The sequence below is a fragment of the Pseudophryne corroboree genome, chromosome 1, assembly GCF_028390025.1.
Source record: "Pseudophryne corroboree isolate aPseCor3 chromosome 1, aPseCor3.hap2, whole genome shotgun sequence".
Classification (NCBI taxonomy): domain Eukaryota; kingdom Metazoa; phylum Chordata; class Amphibia; order Anura; family Myobatrachidae; genus Pseudophryne; species Pseudophryne corroboree.
Window position 1 is genome coordinate 439,112,211 of NC_086444.1, and position 21,863 is coordinate 439,134,073.

The 21,863-nt window shown below is 39.6% G+C and overlaps 1 gene segment (V, D, J or C); it reads right to left on the reverse strand.

Moving 5' to 3' along the window:
* Nucleotides 1–1,479: 1,479 nt before the first annotated feature.
* On the reverse strand, nt 1,480–21,260 carry LOC134898170 (T cell receptor delta constant-like; the record flags this gene model as incomplete). The annotated part of the segment is given in 5 exon segments: nt 1,480–1,902; nt 8,951–9,067; nt 10,220–10,249; nt 12,649–12,918; nt 21,161–21,260. Coding segments are annotated over 4 exon segments (516 nt in total), but the record flags the coding sequence as incomplete, so codon positions are not given.
* Nucleotides 21,261–21,863: the final 603 nt, after the last annotated feature.

Below are 21,863 nucleotides of genomic sequence, written 5' to 3' on the forward strand. Positions count from 1 at the left end.
GTAAAAGGTAAGAACATAACATGAGCAGTCACCAACCACTTGTGCTATGCTAGAATTTTCTGTACTCACACAGCACAATTAAACCACAGCTCAGCAATGAACTTTTATGGCGGAAAACCTCAAGCTAACGTCTCTAATATATCACATACATCTTGCATAGTGACTCCCACATCTATTAGCCCAACTGCTTTCCTTTCAGTAACTCTATAATCGCGTAATCACACACTCAGAAAGCTGTTTATCCAAAACCTAATATACTGTAGAAGCTAAGATATATTTACACTACTGTACATACAACACTATGGGGTACATTTACTAAGCAGTGATAAGAGTGGAGCAGTGAGCCAGTGGAGAAGGTACCCATGGCAACCAATCACCACTGAAGTAACATCTATAATTTGCATACTATAAAATGATACAGAGTTGCTGATTGGTTGATGGGGAAATATTTCCACTGGCTCACTTCTCCACTCTTATCACTGCTTAGTAAATGTACCCCTATAATGCTTACTGGAGTGCTGTTGTTTTTCAGCTCTAAGAATATTTTTCTCTGGCATCCAGTTCAAAAGTGGTTTCACCAATCAACGATACTGATAGTAATACTAAGTATTAACATTATTTATTTCCTTTATATAGTGTTGAAACATTATGCAGTGCTTATATTTTAGATATTTAAAATGGTTAAACAGTAAGGTTTGATCAACACAAGATGTATTAAAATGTCTGATCTACATGGGAGCGTTAAGGCAAAACCCGCATTATCCCCAGGGGGTGACTGGGCGGTGTCCTGTAGTGAACGCAAAAAAGGGCCATTTCATGGACGTATTATGGGATGTCTCAATGCAGGCGGCTGCATCCTCAGATGCAGGACCGCAGCCACAGAGGCCATGTTTAGCTGGAGTTGAGAAGACATTGCGTCTGCCATAGGCTGGTGCGAGTGTTGATGGTGAGAGTGATGATGTGCCGATGGTGGAGTATTTACAACCGTTGGCAGGTTTACACCGTCCATGGCAATTGAAAGTGTGCATTGCACATTCTGAAGCACAGTAGTACACAAGGCTGAAACTAGTATTTGCTTATTACCGCAATCTCAAATCAGGAAAAAAATACAATAGCGAATACAGCTGCATCCACCACTGAATCAAGCCCTGGGTTATTATTTGCAGGGAAAGTGCAATTCTAGACACAGTAGATACAGTGGGGCAGATGTATTAACCTGGAGAAGGCATAAGGAAGTGATAAACCCGTGATATGTGCAAGGTGATAAAGGCACCAGCCAATCAGCTCTAATATGTAAATTAACAGTTAGGATCTGATTGGCTGCTGCCTTTATCACCTTGCACATATCACTGGTTTATAACTTCCTTATGCTTTCTCCAGGTTAATACATCTACCCCAGTGTTTGTATAACCATTTTGTGTGAGCTACCACTAACAGGTAAATAATTTTCAGTTAAATATTTAATTCTATTATTCATTATTATTTTTATTCTCTTTTAAATTTGGCAAGAAGATGACTTAGAAACCACAAATCACATTACAGGCATTTTATAGATTGAGTTCATACATCATTGCCGAAGTTACAGTAGACTTAGGATATAAGAAGTTTATGTAATTTTAGGATCAAACAACATTGTATAATAAAACAACATATGCATTTAACTAATAGAAACAAATCATAGGGGAAAAAAATTAAATATTTGCCTTATACTAGGAAACAGGAAATTAATGTTACAGATACATACTGCTAGATAGGAACAAAGGGAAATTAAGCCATTTTAAGTTATAATAGGGCATAAGTGCAGCAAACACATGGTGTACAGTGTCACGTAGCAGAAGACGTTGTAGTAGGAGATGATAAAGCTCAGGTACATGAAACCTCCACGTGGCCGCACACCAAAATCTACAAAGAAAAACATTTGTTAGGAGTGTCCACAAATGTCTCTGGCCCAAGGACAACCTTTTCACTTTCTAAACAGGTCAGGTAATTGTTATTCAGATACCCGAAAACTGAAATATTCCAAAAACTGGAATATTTCGGCCCTCTAGTGATGTCATGGTATGGCTGGGATCATGACATCACTGGAGTCCACGGCCAATCACAGACAGGTTTAGGAGTGGCTTTGCAGCCATTTTCTCACTGTCACTACTGCCAAGATCCGCCGTGGACACGCTGGACCCCTCTGTTGATGCGCCAGACCAGCAGTGGACCCTTGGGACCCCTCTGCCGATGCGCCGGACCTGCTGCGGACCCCCAGAACCCACCTGCCGATGTGTCAAACACCCAGGACCCAACCGGATAACAGGTATTCTGTTATTCGGAAAATCCCATATCCAGAATGCTCCTGGTCCTGAGCATTCCCGATATGGGATATTCGACCTGTATAAAGTCTTAACAGTAAATGCTGGCACTGCATATGGCAAATCAAGATTTGAAAGCAACACAGATTTCTTTATCTTACAACAGACAATAAATGGTCTAGGTTCTCTAGTGCATAAATGGCTCATGTTACTATAGATACAGTATTTGTTAAACATATATATAAACCACGTAGCTAATAAATAAAACATGCAACAACGGGAGTTGCTTCAGATTAGATCAAAAGTATTTGAAATAATCAATATAAAATGTTGCTTGCTGTTAGTAAGGTGGCATACAACAATAACGTATGGGGGGGGCTGGACTGCACGCCTTAACTAAACATAATGGGCCTAATTCAGCCGTACGGTTACAAAGCGGATCATTGTTGTGCACTGGTTCTAGCGAAGAAACCATTTGCACAGCTGTTCGCAAGGAGATTGACCGGAAGAGGGCGTTTGTGGGTGGCAACTGACCATTTTCTGGGAGTGGTTGGAAAAAAACAGGCGTGTCAAAGCGTTTGCGGGGCGGGTGTCTGACGTCAATTCCGGGCTCAAATAGGTTGAAGTGATCATAGCGGCTGAATAAGGTCAGAGCTACTCAAAAACTGCACAAGCAGTTTATGTACAGGGCGGCAGCACATGCTTTCGCACACTTGCAAAGCTAAGATACACTCTCCTATAGGCGGTGTCTATTGGTGCGCAGCGCTGCAAAAAATAGCTAGCAAGCGAACAGATCTGAATTAGACCCAATGGGAGATGCTACCATGCTGAGACTGATAGCACCTCTCATTATGTTTAGTTAGGTTGTGCAGTCCAGCACCCCCTCCCTAATATATTCTATATTGTAAGGAACAAATAACCAAATTGCGCTAACACTCAATTAAAACATCTAGGATGCAATAGTCCTTGGGGGAGTCAACAGCTTATCCCCAAATGGGTCCTCTTGCCAGTGGAGAACCAAAATAAGAAATGGACTACAACTGTGGTAAGGGGAGTGCTCAATATCACTTGACAGTTCTCAAATAGTCCTTTTTGTGAATTTTCTTTCAAAATGAGGAACAGACGGAGAACGGACTGATGGTTCTGGAATAAAACCTCATACCAAAATCACCCAACAATGAGACCACTGGTTATTCCATATTCTTTCGAATGGTATATTGAAATTTTTGGTAATTTAAAATAGTATGTGACTCTTACATTCATCTTGACCTTCATGGGTCAGTTGGTAACATAGGGACTTGCTGTCTACCCCAGCCGGGGAGGAGCTCCTATGACAGCTTGTCCACCCACTATGTAAAAACAGCCAGGACAGCATTGGGATCACTTGCACCAGGTTACAGTACAATAAGGGCCATATTGATAATAAGGATCCCTGGATTGTAATTTTTTGATCACTTGGATTATCACTTTTGATTTTAATATTTTTATTCACGGGAATGCTCCCCCAAATATAGTATAAGGACGTCTCTTTGTCTCTTACATTTTGAAAACACCCCTGAGGAAGTCTTTTTAGATGAAATTGAGTGATTATCTTAGACATAGTGGGTGGACAAGCTGTCATAGGAGCTCCTCCCCGGCTGGCGTAGACAGCAAGTCCCTATGTTACGAACTAATCCATGAATGTTAAGATGAATGTAAGAGTCACATACTATTTTTAATAAAATTTTTTTTTAATAAACCATTTGAAAGAATATGGAATAACGAGTGGTCTCGCTGTTCCGTGATTTTGTCATGAGGGTTTATTCCAGAACCATCAGTTCATTTTCCGTCTGATACTCATTATAAAAGAAAATTCACAAAAAGGACTATTTGAGAACTGTCAAGTGATATTGAGCGCTTTCCTTACAACTGTTGTACTCCATATTCTATATTGTGTTTATGTAGGTACATTTGTAGGTGGAGACTCCTTAAGCCCGGATTGGAACCCATACCACCTGCCCTTGGGTGTTTTTATAAGGTACCCTTTCATTTGCTAACTGCATACTGAACAAGGCACTGTTAATGGTAAGACATGAATACATTTATATAGAATGTCAGTAATGGGGATACATTTACGGCATGGAGCCCCCTGGGTTGGTGTGGCTGGGCCACTTCAGGGCATCATAATGTAGCACTTAAATTAGCATTTTACAGCTGCCTATTTTTTTAATCAATGTAACACTTTTAAAACATTTATTTTTACCTCTCACCCATGTAACACTCTAACACTTTATTTGCTATCTCTCACTAGTGTGGTGACTTGGGGCGGTTGGGCCAGCCTGGTGGTGTCCCATGCCCTGGGCTTGAACCTACAGAATGTTATAAACCTACTTTATGATGAGGTCACCTGGACGTGGTGGGTAGGCTCATACTTTTGGTCATAATTATGCAAAGTACCTCACTTTTACTTGATGTTAATTTAAAATTTCCTACAATTATCCTGATTACTAATATTTGATGAGCGTACCTGCATTCCTTTTTTCTGTGTGGGACAACAAGAACGGACAATACAGAAGAAGAAACATTCATGGATACCAAACTCAATAATTGGAGTATAACTCTCACTCGGATGGGCAACAAAAACTGCCCTGATGGTATGTAATCAACCACTAAACAACATGACTATCAACTCAACAACAAAAATTCTTATTGCCACTACAGCAACAAAAGACCCAAATCAAAAAGGGGAGGCAGGGTTTTCTACAAAGACAAGAGACCTACAATGGCTGCCGGACACTAATACGAAACCTCTAAAAGGGGCCTTTCACTGACAGCTTTGTGGTTTAATTATGCTCAGACCTAATCAATCCTATGTACCAATTATGTCCCCATGCTGACATCTGGTTCATCTGTGCATGGGAATTTCATGGATATTAAAACTTAGGACCTAATTCCTGTTTGTACGCAAATGCAATTGTGATTTTCTAGGCTACGGAACTGCTAATATTAGCAAGTGAAGTGCCACCCAGAAAAGAGACACCCATCAGAGCCATTGCAAATTAATTCTCAATTGTGTACACATTTTCAGCCTATATGCGAAAATAAAGAACATTGAGGTTAATGGAAGACCTATGGCTACGTAGACTGGACACAGCTGTAGCAACGCAGGTGCCATGTTTTTGCACGTACAAGCTCACAGCTGAAGGCATATCCATGCTCCGAAACAGCATGACATACGTCCAACAACTCTCCGCTAAAACCTCCAAATGATCACTTCCTGTCAATCAGTTCTCCGTGAAATCCTCATTGCGAGTGAAACAATTTGTTAGTAAAGAATCTATAGTAATGTAATTTCACAGAAGGTGATCATTGTAACATTATAGCAGATAAGAAGGCTTTCATCAACTGATAGAATAATCTAAAGGCCAAACTTTGGGTTTAATGTACTTCCAGGTAAGAGCAGTGGTGGGGCCACTTACCTCTTTTCAGAAGAGCTGTTCTTTGTGATTTTAATCATAATTGTACTTGCATGCTGGCATTATTAATGCAACCGTGCATGCAATAAGTGGTGGGATGTATCGCATAGTACATCCCGCCCTAAGGTTCCTGATTCTGTCCTGCAGTTCCTAGTTCATGCAACACTTCTAGATACCAACATGAAGGGGCAGTGAGTAGGTCACAACCTGCGATCTCCCAGCAGGGAGTCGCATAATGCCCATAACATGGTTCCTGATAAAAACTATGGGGTAATTCAGACCTGATCGCTGGGCAGCGATTTTTGCAGCCCTGCGATCGGATAGTCGTTGCCTATGGGGGGGGAGTGTATTTTAGCTGTGCAAGTGTGCGATCGCATGTGTAGCAGAGCTGCAAAAACAGATTTTGTGCAGTCTTTGCACAGCCCAGGGCTTACTTAGTCACTGCGATCACATCATCCTTTCTGGGACTGGAATTGATGTCAGGAACCCTCCCTGCAAACATTCCCTGAAAATGGTCAGTTGCCACCCACTAACGCCCTCTTCCTGCCAATCTCCTTGCGACCGCCCGTGCGAACTGATCCTTTGCACAAACCCATCTCTGAGCGGCAATCCGCTTTGTAGCCATCCGACACGCCTGCGCATTGTGGTGCATACGCATGCATAGTTTCTGTCTAATCACCTGCTCACAACGCTCCGAGAGGTCCGCCAGCGCTTTTCCAGAATGAAGTCTACTGCAGAGACTGCTGCTACAGTGTATAGTACTTAACAGCGCTGTCTTCCATTGTTTCAGTGTTTATTTCTCATTTTGTTCACTTCTTGGTGTTTGGGCCTAGTAGGAGTTTTCCTCCAAGTCTGGACACGGGTGCTGCCATCTTGGATTCCATCAGCTGATTCTCCATTGTCCAATCCTGGAGCTCCTTTCATCAGCTGACTGCAACATCCAATGAATCCATATTGCAAGGTATAAAGGTAACTTCTTGGGATTACTAATTTGTCAGTACAACAGTCTCTATCTAAGTAACAGCTCTATGCTGAGCTCCTTCATTCCAGTGACTTTGTATGATCCAGTCCATCTCGATTCCACTCCGGCTACCATTGTTATATGGACTTTGTCTTTCTTCAATGCTATCAGTGTTAATATTCCGGATCAATCTCGGTGAGCACTCCAGTCCGTTCCGGATGCTATTATATTTGAACTATGTCTTTCTTCAATGCTATCAGTGTTAATATTCCCAATCAAGGGGGTGATTCAGACCTTTAGCACATCTACAATCAGCTTCTCTGACATGAGGGGGGACGCCCAGCACAGGGCTAGTCTGCCCTGCATGTCAGTCCCTGCCCCGTTGCACAAGTACAAAAGCATCGCACAGCGACAATGTTTTTGTACCGGTAGAGTAGCTCCCCACCAGCGCAGCTCCTGCGCGCTGGCAGGGAGCTACTCGTCGCTGTGAGGGTCGCAGCGGCTGCGTGTGACATCACGCATCTGCCGCGGCCCACCCCCCCAACGGTCCGGGCACGTCTGCGTTGCACGGAATGTACCCCCTAAACAGCGGGTAAATGCCGCCGGCCCACCCCCTCCTGCCCAGCATCCGCCTCTGCATGTCAATCAGGCAGAGGTGATCGCAGGGCTAAGACTGCTGTCTGGCATGCGCCGGTGCACTCTGGCACCAGCGCATGCGCAGTTCAGACCTGATCGCTGCTGTGCGAATGCGATCAGATCTGAATTAGCCCCTAAGCTCAGTGAGCACTCCAGTCCATTCCGGTTTCATTCCTGATGCTATTATATTTGATGTCAGCATACAGTATCTGCAGTGAATCATGGATGTTGTTCTTTAATATAGCTTCATCTATTATTATATCTACCTCTGGGTTTGTCACTGCTAGAACACCAACAATTCTTTCAAGTACATGCATCATACTTGGTTAAAGCCTCCTCAATTCAGTTATACTCCCTCTGTGTCAGCTCTATCCACAAACGCCTGTCCAAACCAAACCCAACCCTCAGGCGTGACACTGTGCTTTCACGCTGCTAGTGCTATCCCTTGACTCTCTAAAACTAATCATTCCTATGCATTTGGTGACACTACTCCCCACTTATTGATACCCTATTTTGAGTGTGCCCTTGTTGTTAATTGGTCATTCTATAATTTTTTATTGTGAAATTATTTATTATTCTTTGTTGTCTGTGCTTTGTTTAATACTGTCAATTATGTTTTCTGTTCACAAGGCACAGGCTGACCGGAGTGCCATTGCCTAGAGGCTGCAGCGCCAAATGAATGTCTGGCCCGGGCTGCTCTAGACTCAATTTGCTGCTTAGACGCAGCCTGGGCTTCCACACATGAGCATCTAGGAATCCAGAGGTCACCTGCTACTCTCTTTGGCTGGCTCCCCACTCAGAACAGTGAGGACTCAGAGCCAGAGGCCAGAGAGGCTGCAGGAGGATGTACCAGAGCGTAGGGCCATGGGGTTGGTAGTGTGTGTGTAAGGTTATGGGGATAGGGTTTGTGTAAAGCTATGGGGGCAACATGTGTGTGAGGCTATGGGGCAGACTGTATATGTGTGAGGCTATGTGGGCAGTGTGTGTTTGTGAGGCTATGTGGGCAGTGTGTGTGCAAGGCTATATGGGAAGTTGTGTGTGTGTGAGGCTATGTGGACAGTGTATGTGTGTGTGAGGCTATGTGGGCAGTGTATGTGTGGGAGGCTATGTGGGCAATGTGTGTGTATGAGGCTATATGGGCAGTGTGTGAGGCTATGTGAGCAGTGTGTGTGAGAGGCTATGAGGGCAGTCTGTGTGTGTAAGGCTATGTGGCAAGTGTGTGTGAGAGGCTATGAGGGCAGTCTGTGTGTGTAAGGCTATGTGGGCAGTGTGTGTTTGTAATGCTGTCGGGGCAGTCTTGGCAAAATGTTGTGAATTGCGGGTACACAAGGAAGGGGCACATACTTTTTTGCCCAATCCCCTGCGTATGGACCCACAATTCCTGTTATTATCTCCCCTTCCTGCTGACTTCCCTATGAAGTATGTGGGATACACAAGATTCAACCACTCTTCCCAGGGTGTGGGAGACTGCCTGAAATTTCAGGATTCTTTTGCAACTTCCGGGAGAGTATGCAAGTATGGGATAATCCCATATATACCGGTCTCTGATTCTGTTGTCTTTTTCTTTATTTTAGATTGGATCAGCTTCAGGGTCTTACCTTATGTGAGGAAGACTTTCACAGTCAGCAGCATGTTGAAGCCCAGAGATTTAGCAAACAGGAACCTCATCCCAAGTACAGTTAAGGAGCGCATATTAACTCTTGGACTTGTGTGAACTGGAAGACAGCAAAGTGTTTAGTAGAAAAAAAATGTTTCCCAGTTTTTACACTGCATCTTCATGCACAGGAAAATACAAAGTACAGCATACGCTCTTTCTGTTTTGCCATTACCATCTGGTTGGACAAATATGCAGAATATGGCACTTTATGATGCCTATTGTTCTAAAGAGTATAAGCTTATGGTTAGGGCCCAGTCACCGCTTTGTCTGTTGGCTAATACCCAGTCTTGTTTTATCACTGTCTTTGTTTCACATTGCAGAGAGCTGGCATTATACAAATACAGGTCAATAAAGAAATACTAAGGTGTTTATCCAAAGGCAGATTCTATTATCTGCCAGATGAGTTGCACATGTAACGTGCCAAGGTATATTCAATTTACAGACATGTGATCAACACCCCCCAAAAATAACTAAAACAATAAGAATTATTTGAACTTATTGCTGTCATAATATACTGTATCATTTATAACACTGTAGTCATCTGTTTAGGTTAGAGATAAAAATAATATAAAAAAAAAAAAAAAAGGGGCAGACTAGATGGGCCAAGTGGTTCTTATCTGCCGCCAAATTCTATGTTTCTATGTTTCTATGTTTAGTTCTTATTATTCATTCTAAGAGCTACCATTTTCTTTTACAGAAATCTGAGATACCCACCTGGTGTCACAAAGTCTCTATAATTGCCACACTTTTTATTTTAAGTGCTAATGCAAAAAACAAAAACAAAAAAACAAAAAAAAGAAAGAAATACTTATAGGTTCCTTCCTAGAAATGCTAACACAGATGGCCAAAATCTGAGGGCAGCAAAGGCAAGGCTATCATCTCTCATATATCTTCATTATATGCTATGGTCCCTATAGGTACAACCTGGGGATACTTAATTTTTGCAGGTACCCACAAAAATGGGTGTTTTGGGGGATATCCTGCAAATATTCCTTGATAAATTGGCCCCTAAGACTTCCTCATTTAGGTAACTCTTTAGTGAACATGTATCAATGACAGAAAATGTCACATTCATAGCCCATTCATCCCGGTCCTCCTCCAGACTGATTATAATCGCACGTATCACATGACAACAAGATCAAAAATGGATTATCACATTTAAAACTTCTCAAAATATCATAGTAATGAAATAAGATACTGTATTGCATACCTCGTCTTCCTCCACACTGATTATGATCACCTGTATCACAACAACAAGAACAAATATTTATTATAATATTTAAAACTTCACAGAATATCATTGCCATGAAATTGGATACTATATTGAATACTGGGGAGAGGATGCTATGACTTAAAAATATTCCCACTACTATAATAGTAATATATGTTGCCCCTAAAGTATAATAATATATCCCCCTGAATTAATAATGTTAATATTGGCCCTTATTTTACTTAAAATACAATAATTTATATTCATAATTTATATTGATATTTTCTGTGTAGCAATAATATAAACTTCTACTACTTCTACTATTACTACTACTACTACTACTACTGCCACCACCACCACCACCACCACCACTAATAATAATAATTATAAGAATATATTACTACTACAACTAATAATAATAATAATAATAATAATAATAATAATAATAATAATAATAATAATAAATTATTACTATTACTATTACTACTACTACTACTACTAATGATAATATACCACTACTACTGCTACTACTACTAGTATTACTACTAATACTAATTATATACTACTACTGCTACTAATACTAATTATATACTACTACAGCTACTAATACTAATTATATACTACTGCTGCTACTACTACTACTACTACTACTACTACTACTACTACTACTAATAATAATAATAATAATAATATACTACTAGTACTACTACTACTACTACTACTATTGCTGCTGCTACTACTACTAATAATAATAATAATAATAATAATAATAATAATATGCTACTAGTACTACTACTACTATTGCTGCTGCTACTATTGCTGCTACTACTACTACTACTACTGCTACTACTACAAATATGCTATTACTACCATCACCACCACCACCTCTTCTACTACTACTACTACTACTACTACTACTACTATTGCTGCTGCTGCTACTACTACTACTACTACTACTACTACTACTACTACTACTACTTATATACTACTACTACTACTACTACTACTACTACTACTATTGCTGCTGCTACTACTACTACTACTACTACTAATACTACTACAACTACTACTACTAAGAATAGTAATAAAAATAATATACTTCTACTACTACTAATAATAATAATCATATAATACTAGTACTACTTCTACTACTACTAATACTACTGCTGCTACTACTACTACTTAGAATAGTAGTAAAATATACTTGTACTACTGCTACTACTACTACTAATAAAATACTACTATTACTACTACTACTACTACTACTACTACTACTACTACTACTAATAGTTATATAGTACTACTATTACTACTACTACTACTACTACTACTACTACTACTACTACTACTACTAATAATAATAGTAATAGTAATAAGTATTGTCTCCATCATTTTCTGTAATGTATGGGACTTATTATCTCTTTTCTTGATCTCATTTCTTGATCTGCCATAGTCCAAGGGTTTAAAAATAACCTTCAACCAGCAAAATGAACTGCTCACTAGATGATCTCTGATGCATATATTCTAAGCCACCTATTTAATTGAAATTAGAAATTGTCTTATGGCCCAGGCATCTGTATTGTATAGCCAAACAAGAGTGGTCCTATGGCCTGGGCATCCCTACTGTAGTGGTCTTAAGGCCCTGGCATTGCTAGGTAAGAATCAAGACTTGATAATTTCCCCCACTGAGTGAAATGCATGTTGCTCAAGTAACATTTACATCATATGTACTATGAATGTAAACATGTAATTGATGATTTAGATTATTCCTGTTTTCTTTTCTAGTTTATAAAACTTTGAATGTCAAACACATCTGTAGTTCAGGTACTATAAACTATCGATATAAACATTGGCCCTCATTCCGAGTCGTTCGCTCGGTATTTTTCATCGCATCGCAGTGAAATTCCGCTTAGTACGCATGCGCAATAATCGCACTGCGACTGCGCCAAGTAATTTTACAATGGAGATAGTATTTTTACTCACGGCTTTTTCATCGCTCCGGCGATCGTAATGTGATTGACAGGAAATGGGTGTTACTGGGCGGAAACAGGCCGTTTTATGGGCGTGCGGGAAAAAACGCTACCGTTTCCGGAAAAAACGCAGGAGTGGCCGGGGAAACGGGGGAGTGTCTGGGCGAACGCTGGGTGTGTTTGTGACGTCAAACCAGGAACGACAAGCACTGAACTGATCGCAGATGCCGAGTAAGTCTGAAGCTACTCTGAAACTGCTAAGTAGTTTGTAATCGCAATATTGCGAATACATCGGTCGCAATTTTAAGAAGCTAAGATACACTCCCAGTAGGCGTAGGCTTAGCGTGAGCAACTCTGCTAAATTCGCCTTGCGAGCGATCAACTCGGAATGAGGGCCATAATAAATGAAATTGATAAGGTAACTGAGAAAAGGCAGAAAGCAGCCAAGCTAATTTTCACCTTTCGACTTTGAAGTTCTGTCCAGATTTGTCACCAGGGTTCCAAGGTGCTTGGCCTGGCATTTAAAATTATCTGACTGAGCATCCGTAACAAGGGCTGAAGAGTACAATCCCTCCTTAGACAGGACCGGTGGTACCCTTTCTTGTTTGATGTTATTAATAAAGATTTCAAAATCTTTGGGGTAGAAATCTTTTGCCAGGCAGGCAGTGGAGTAGGCTCTCTCTTTAGGTGTCAACACAAACACGGATGGAGGTATGACACTCTTCTCATCTGGAATAGACGGACCATAGATATACAGTAGGTTTAGCAAAAATATGTAGCAGACCCACAATCCTTATAATAATGTACAAAATAAGAGCATTCAAACTATACAGGCTTCAGCGACAAATTGCATGCTCTTTCCTCTGCTCTTCATAGATAAAAAATGATTTATATATATATATATATATATATATATATATATTTAAAAAATAGAGATAAGGGCGCCTTCTAGTGTCTAGATAAATAAATATAGTGTATACCCAATGTGAAAGAAAAAGTGGACACTACTTATCTGGGGCATGTATTTCTCTTCGGTCACGAGACCAATAATGGTACATAAAAGAGATAAAGGAAATATAACATAGCGCGTACCGTTTTTATACCATTAATCAGCAAAAATATGGTTGTATATAAAAAACCTTACAGGGATGAACAAATCCCATAATTTAAAATCCACAGCCAGGGATAAAAGGTTTTTACAGATTTTAATACAACACATAAAAAAAAATGGTAGAAGTGTGAGCGTACAATATATAAAATTCAATCAGGCTTATCTGTCCACATGGAAAAACTGGTACGTCAAATATTTTTCATATAGACCATACAAATAGTAGCAATGCAAACGTACAAGAAATAGATATATATTAGGCTTATCTGTCCTTGTAGGAGGTTCAGGTACAGCAATAAGCCTAATATATATCTATTTCTTGTGCGCTATGTTATATTTCCTTTATCTCTTTTATGTACCATTATTGGTCTTGTGACCGAAGAGAAATACATGCCTCAGATAAGTAGTGTCCACTTTTTCTTTCACATTGGGTATACACTATATTTATTTATCTAGACACTAGAAGGCGCCCTTATCTCTATTTTTTAAATCTCACTATATATGTGTGTTCCAAGCACATGTTCTTCTGTTTAAGGTTGCTGCCACTCGTTTTTAAGAGGAGTGTCAATCCATTGAATTAATTTTATATTAATTATAAATTCTCTACCACGTGCCTTAGTAGTGCAATTCCGAGTGTCACCTGGGCGCTTCCGCATCTATTTTGGTTTTATATATATATATATATATATATTAAAATGCTCATTTATCAACTACACAGTCTGATATGTTTAATAGTGCCATTGCAAAATGTACTGGAATTCACAAATATTAATTTGAAATTAAAAGGATAGTTTGAGCCTAAAATGGAAGTTCCTTTGTAAGTAGTACTTTATGCTTGTGACCGAATTGTACCTACGATGTTCCACTCGAAGAGGTAATAGAGTGCAGGTTTTTAGAAGTGAAGATGTTGCCCATAGCTTGCAATCAGATTTTACTTGTCATTTATCTATCACCTTCTAGAAGATAATTATTGGTTGCTATGGGCAACATCCCCATTTCTGCAAAACCGTATATAACTATACCCAAAAGTTTTGTTTAGAAATTTGGACTCAGTCATCATTTACTGCAATATTATTTAAACTCATGAGAAAAATTATTCTGACAAGAAGAAAAGTTGATGTGTACACAAGAATTCCAGGTTGAAGGTTCATAGAAAAAAAATAATACATAAATGCTACTGTAATCTCTCCATTAAACATGTACATTTTAAGACCACCACTCTTATGTATGCCACTTAATAAACTTTTGCATAATGTGATTCAGTTCTTGGTAAGTCTATAATACCTACAAGGTATAAAATTGATATAGCACAAGGGTTTTCAATGAGTGGCCCTCCAGCTTTTGTGGAAATACACATCTCACCAAGCCCTACCACAGTTTTGCTATTAGGATATGCTAAAACTGTGGCAGGATATGCTGGAATGTGTAGTTCCACAGCAGCTTGAGGGCAGCATGTTGAACACCCTTGATGTAGCGTGACAAAAGTTTGGAAACATTATTTTTTTTCTACCTTGTGTAGAACTTACACTGATTAATTTGCCTTCCCCCAATTAGAATTTCAGTAGTACCTATTTGTGACCTTGGACTATTCATTTTACCTGTATCCTAAGGTCACAAATAAACTGTAAAGATGACTAAACACAAGCAGCTGTGTACTATGGGCACAAGTATGTAGCCAAGATGGACACATTGAACTTTTCACTGCCCAAGTAGTATAGCTAAGTCATGTGGGGCAGAGCAAACAAGGTTTCACAATGACCACACACACATATCAACATAGTGGTCAGTGCTCATTGACTTGTGAACATTCTTGATCAGATGTGGAGTAGGATGTGTGGACAGTTTATGCTAACGCATGCTGCTCTATGCAGCCTTTTGCATACCTGGTAAAAACAGAAAAAGGACCCAGCGCCTATTAGTAGCCAGATAACTGCTGCTTTTCATCGTGTGTACTTACCGCGTAAGAGAAAATCAAGAAATGATAATTGTGAAGAGCGCTGGTATTTAGCAAGAAAATGATATTTAATTGAGTACTTTTGTTTTATTTCAAACAAGCTGTTATAACAATACATATATATCACATTTATAAAAATATCACCGGCCAGTGATTTCTAAAACAGCACAAAAATGATTGTTTAAACCAGTGGTTCTCAAACTGTGTGCCATGGCACCCTGGGGTGCTGCGGGACCCTTGCTGTGGTGACTCAGGTTGGTGGTCCAGGACCAATTCAAATTATTTATGGTCAATGTAAGAGGCAATACCAGTGTTTGTGGCTTTGAATCTTAAAATATGTGGACAAACTCAAGCAAATCCTGTCCTCACCACACAGTTGGACCCTAGGATCCCATATAAATACAATTTACTTAATTTAATATTTCTTCTAAATTTCTCAATAAGAAACATTTGGCCTAGGGGTGCTGTGAAAAAAAATCTGATTCTCTAGGGCGCCGTGATTCAAAAAAGTTTGAGAACCACTGGTTTAAACATTTCCCTATTCTAGGGATACACAGTAGCAATCAATTGTAAGTGACAGCTAAGAGTAGTATCCCTTGTTTAAGTGCTACTTCGTAGCCTAATGCTGCAGTAAAAGAATCAGTTAAGCCCAGTACACATTAAGCATTCTCCGCCGACGGCGATATTGTCGGCGGTGGGGACCCGGCATCGTCAAGTGTATACACACTTGCGAATGCCGGCGGGAAGGGATTGACGGTGGGGAGGTGGCAGGGGGAATGACGGCCATGCTGCATCTGCAGCATGGCTGTGGTTAACGAGGACTTACCTCGTCTGTACATGTTCAGATGGGGGAGGGGGTCGTTAATGATGCGCAGGAGCGCGCATCGTTAATGACATTGAGTATACACACTGGACGAGAGTGTAAAAGATCTTGCCCAGATCGGCCCTTCTGAGCGAGATCTTTTACTTTCTCGTCTAGTGTGTATGGGGCTTTAGTTTGGCCGGAGAATTACAACAAATCTATATTATTTGCTCCATCGTATATGTGGTGGCCATGATTAACTGATTAGTAGCATGCAATTTGTTTAAGAACTTATGAAGAGTTCAGCAAACAGGCGGTTAATATGGTAAATAGCAAGCAGCATAGACGTGTAAATGAAGAGCTTTTTTATAATACCCTTCTGCAAGGAGTTGCTCCGAATCTGACTTCACGGCCACTGGTGCCACTACCCAGAAGTGGCCCTATCCGGAAGAAGATTAATTATCCTGAGGGGCTTTCCTCTGCTTTAATGGGGATGTCCGCAACATTAGGCTACAAAGTAGCACTTAAACAAGGGATACTACTCTCAGCTGTTACTTAGAATTGATTGCTACTGTGTATCCTTGGAATAGGGAAATGTTTAAACAATCATTTTTGTGCTGTTTTAGTTGTATAGAAATCACTGGCCGGTGATATTTTTATAAATGTGATATACAGTATGTATTGTTATAACAGCTTGTTTTAAATAAAACAAAACTATTCAATTAAATATCATTATCTTTTCTTTTGCATATCTTCCAACTTTCATGATTAGTGATAAGGATGGCCATCGACCATCGATGATTCAAAATCAATGATGGTCTACGGCCAATGTTGAATACTTATACCATTGATCATGTATAACCAGATGGTTATACACTGTCGAGGTTACCTGTATGCCCGATGTTTTTCCCCCCCTGTTGCTTTCAGGGATTCTGTTGCTGCACAGGGCTGCTAGGCTGTCAGCAGTTCCTATGTTTCACATGAATTAGACGCTGTCTCATACCTCCCAACTGTCCCGTGAAAATTGGGACAGTTGGGAGGTATGGTTTTGTGTCAGTGGCCTCATTAGCAGCTGTACAGGGAAGTGGTGGCAGGTACTAACCATCCGAGTGTGCCAGGGAGGAACAGCCATGCCAAAAGACAGCATGGTCATTGTCCTTTCAGATTGTCCTGACATTCACAGCAGGATGTGGTGACTTTCCCTAGTGATGGGCCCAAATGCTCTCTCTGCTCTTACCCCAGCCCTGCTCATTGGTTGTGAAAATTGTATTACTGGTTGTTTGAGCATCAAAAGCTGAACAGTATTGTGCGATTTAATCATGGTATATGCTGTATAATAACAATTATAATTATAAAACAAATAGCATGCTATACATTACACAATTACACTAGAAGACCACTAGATCATCATCATCATCATCATCATCATCATCATCATCCAAAACAAAGCTGATGCTACCAATTTTAAAAGTGATAGTTTGAACTCAAATGAATTAATTTTAAGCATAGTTTACCCTGATAGCATAGTTTATCTTGAATTGTCTTGCCTCTGTTTAGTTATGGCATATATAATTTTAATTGCATTGCATATACTCTAGGGAAGATATATCAGCATTTGACTGATATACAAATATATAGTACTGTGGGGTAAATTAACAAACAATCAGATTCTATCATTTCTAAGATGCAATAGAGAAATGATAGACATAATCTGATTGATTGCTATGGGAAACATCACCACTTTTTATTTTTAGAACCTCTAGAATATACCCCTATGTGTTCTCACCTGGTTACACTGCCAGTTTAGTTCCAGAGCCAAACAGTGTGACCCTGTTCTGTTGAAAAGAAACTGATCATTTGATAGATCAGAATGTATTATAATACTCAAGGTAGTCTGAAAAACCTGATGACAGCCTTTATGGTTTAAATAATATTCAAATATTTGCATAAATTAAAATAAAGTTGTATAATCTACAGAAATTAAATAGAGCTCCATAAGAAAAGACATAAAAACTTTATTTCCAAAGATATTTTCCAAGAACGGTGTGCAGGTATCTGAGTGTAATGTAGGCGAGTTACAGTGCAGACGCTGTGCATTTTATCTAATCCGTACAAACAGTAACAGGAAGATTTCATGTGGTCACGCTATCACCATTGCATCCTAGATGCGGTATAGACTGTTATATGACAGGAAGTATATGTACATCTGAGAGCTTAACTCATTGCTGACGTAATATATTTGCTTTATACTGTAGAAGTTCTTACACAGCAATATGATCAAAATTTAGGATGATTTTAAAATGCATAAAATATTAAAAAAATATTATTTTCTCCACATTTCATTTGGACACATTTTTAATGTAGCTTAATAATGTATACACTCTCTCTGCGAAAACCAGGGATTGTTTTTTTTTGTTTCTGCTAAGCAAAAAAAGAAACAAAATTATATGAAGCAGGCATTACATTTAAACATTTGAAGAATCTATGTTTATCATTATTGTGTTAAATACTTAAATCAACCACAAGCTTTGTCTATAATAATCTTCCAATACATCATACATCTACAGTTCTTTTTCACTGGAACATTGGAGATTGGAATATATGTCAATCTTATTTATATCAGGTAGGAGCTGGGGTGGACATAACTATTTACAGTCTTAATAGTTTTACCAGTTATATCAGGCATCAAGACCTCCACCCTACTCCCTAAACCAACAGATTTTCTACCCTTATCCATGGTGCCCCTCGCATGCAGTGTGGCCCGGGCTGGGCATGACCCAACCGTCCACAGTGCAGTGGCGCGAAATCATAGGTCCCGTCGCCGCATGCACATTGTGCTGAGGCAGGCTGTGGGCTGCGGTGGAAGGTGATGGGACTAGGGGCTAAGGATGGTGATAGTGCTGAAAAAAGTGATGGGGACTGGGGGCTGAGGAAGGTGATGGGACTAGGGGCTAAGGATGGTGATAGTGCTGAGAAAAGTGATGGGGACTGGGGGCTTAGGAAGGTGATGGGACTAGGGGCTAAGGATGGTGATAGTGCTGAGAAAAGTGATGGGGACTGGGGGTTTAGGAAGGTGATGGGATCTGGGGGCTGAGGAAGGTGATGGGGGCTGAGGAAAATGATGGGGCTGAGGAAGGTATGTGCAACACATAAACTAAAAAATACCATCACATGGGTTATCTCTTACTCAATGGTGAGAAAATATACCCTAAACAGAGTAAGAGATCACCCATGTGACGGTATTTTTTAGTTTATGTGTTGGACATGTCTGGTCCCCCCATTTAGGGTTATCATATTTGCAATCGAGTTAAGGGACCATCCATGTGACAATTTTTTTTAAAATTCTGTCTGTGTGTTGTTGTAACTGTTTCCTTTGTGTAGGATACACCATCTGTTTAATTTTAACATTGTATCATTAAAACATTATATTTTAATATTTTCATACTACAGTCTTTCTTTGACTAATTCCAAGCATGTACCCACAAAAGAGTCTTCTTTCTCTTCATGTATAACTATCTAGTACAATACTGACTCAGGGTGCACCACCAATATGAACATTTAGAGGAATTTATCCTGTATGTTTGTATAATAAATTTTGGTTTTCACAAACTGGTAAGCATAATATCAATGGTTTAGTGCGGTATCCCCTACATTTTTCATTCCTAGTTTTGCCCCTGGTTATGTAACAGGTATATTAATTATTCATGTATCATTCCATTCACTCCGTCAAAGTAGGATTACTGTATGGCTAATATTTACCAGCTGGCTGATAACACTATGACTGTGCACATTATTGACATGTAATTTATGGGTTTTTTAATGGAACGGGTAGTAAATCACAGAGGGACACTGAATTTCACAAAATGACACAAGGCAGTTGAAAAACATTTGGGATAAAGAAGACAACTGACAATTGTAGAAACAGTTGTCTCTAATCTACATTCTGTATGGGTGTAGTATGGCTGACCGCCGGTCTCCTGACCGCCGGTCATCTTACCGACGCCGGGATCCCGGCAGCATACCGACGCCGGGTTCCCGGCAAGGAGGGGCGAGTGCAGCAAGCCCCTTGCGGGCTCGCTGCGCTCGCCACGCTGCGCTCGCCACGCTGCGCTCGCCACGCTGCGCTCGCCACGCTGCGGGCTCGGTGGCGACCTGCGGTCGCCACGAGTTCTATTCCCACTCTATGGATGTCGTGGACACCCACGAGTGGAAATAGTCCCTGTTGGTCGGCATGCCGACCATCGGGATACTGAGCTGGCGGGATGGTGGAGGAGGTCATGTGACTGTCGGTCAGCAGACCGCCGGTCACATGAATACCACCCTTCTGTACATTAGTTCGAAATGAAAAACAAGGCACAACTGTTTGCCCTAAAAATAAGGTAAGCCATTTGAAAACTGATTCTCAGGTCAGAAATTAAAATATTTCATTGCGTAAAAGTGTCAACAGCATAGCAAAAAGCGGAAACAGCCTCAAGATGGAAGGTCACTTTGCAAATACAAAGCAATTTATTGACAATGATTATAAATTATCTTAAAAAACATTATAGTTTGCCTTTAGTTGCTAAAAGCCGTATGCTTTTTTTACATGCACTTTGTTATTGTAATTATTAACTGTACCAAACTTGTGCACATCTGTTAATGGTAATCTACATTGAAAGGAAAAATATATTTTTAGACAAGATAAAATATACAAAATACTCAGTGATTTTGGAAAACATTTTTTTTCTACATATTTATATATCTACTGTAACTTAGGAAAATGTGCTTGTTTCTTCGTAATGTGACAGTATCAAAATAAGAAATCTACAGTATTTGCTGTATGCAGGAATTTAAAGGCACTCTGAATATCTTTAGTATTTCCATAGCATTAGAACTCTAATTAAACCTTCTGCAATATAATTGTTAAAAACATTTCAAGAATAAATTGTTATTATTATTATTAACTAATTTAATCAAGAGGTCACTAAATGCTGTATGCAATTTTAGATTAAGGATTTAGTTAAGCAAATCATGTGTATCTTCATGTTTAGCAGAAATGCTAATAAAAATTGAAAAAGTAAAAAAAATAATATAAGCCACATTGAAACCAATGAACCCAGTCACTTACTTGGTAGGACAGAAAGCCATGTTCCACTTCCAAAAATCAGTCCTTCAGTCGCAGAAAACACAGTGAAACTTGTCTGAACCAATACTGGGTACTCTTCCAGAGGAAAATTCCGGGTTCAGTATTCCGAATGGACTTTTTTTTTCTTTGCGAAAAGTTCAACAAGAAACATTAATATAAAATAAAGAATTGTTGATTGTTGTATGATAATTATAAAACAATTAAGGATAAGAGTAAACTCTATTAAAATTAATAGGTATTAACTTCTTTTTTGTTTTTGGCTCAAGTTTTTCCATATTTCCCCAAAATCTAGATCATGACAGCCAATGAAGACTACTTTACTCGGTCTAACGGATGATTTTTCTGATTTTTAGTTTATTTTAATTTATAAAGAACCTGGCAGTTTTAGTACTAGTGTAAGCTGCATTTGTATTACTGTGGGTAATTGTATACTGTACACTATGATGTACTCCCATTCAAAAACTGATCTCTGCAAAGCAGATGCACGGATGTAGGGGTAGGGACTTAACCCTTTTACATTAGACACATTTCATTTTATATTATGTATTCCATTTAACCCCATGCTGGAATGCAGCAGTGGAGAGCCTGCGCTTAAGTGATGGTTTTATTAAAGATTTGACCCTCAAAGCTTTTGTCTCTGGCTGGATAACATCTGTTTTTATTTATTCTGGATGCAAGCTGTAGT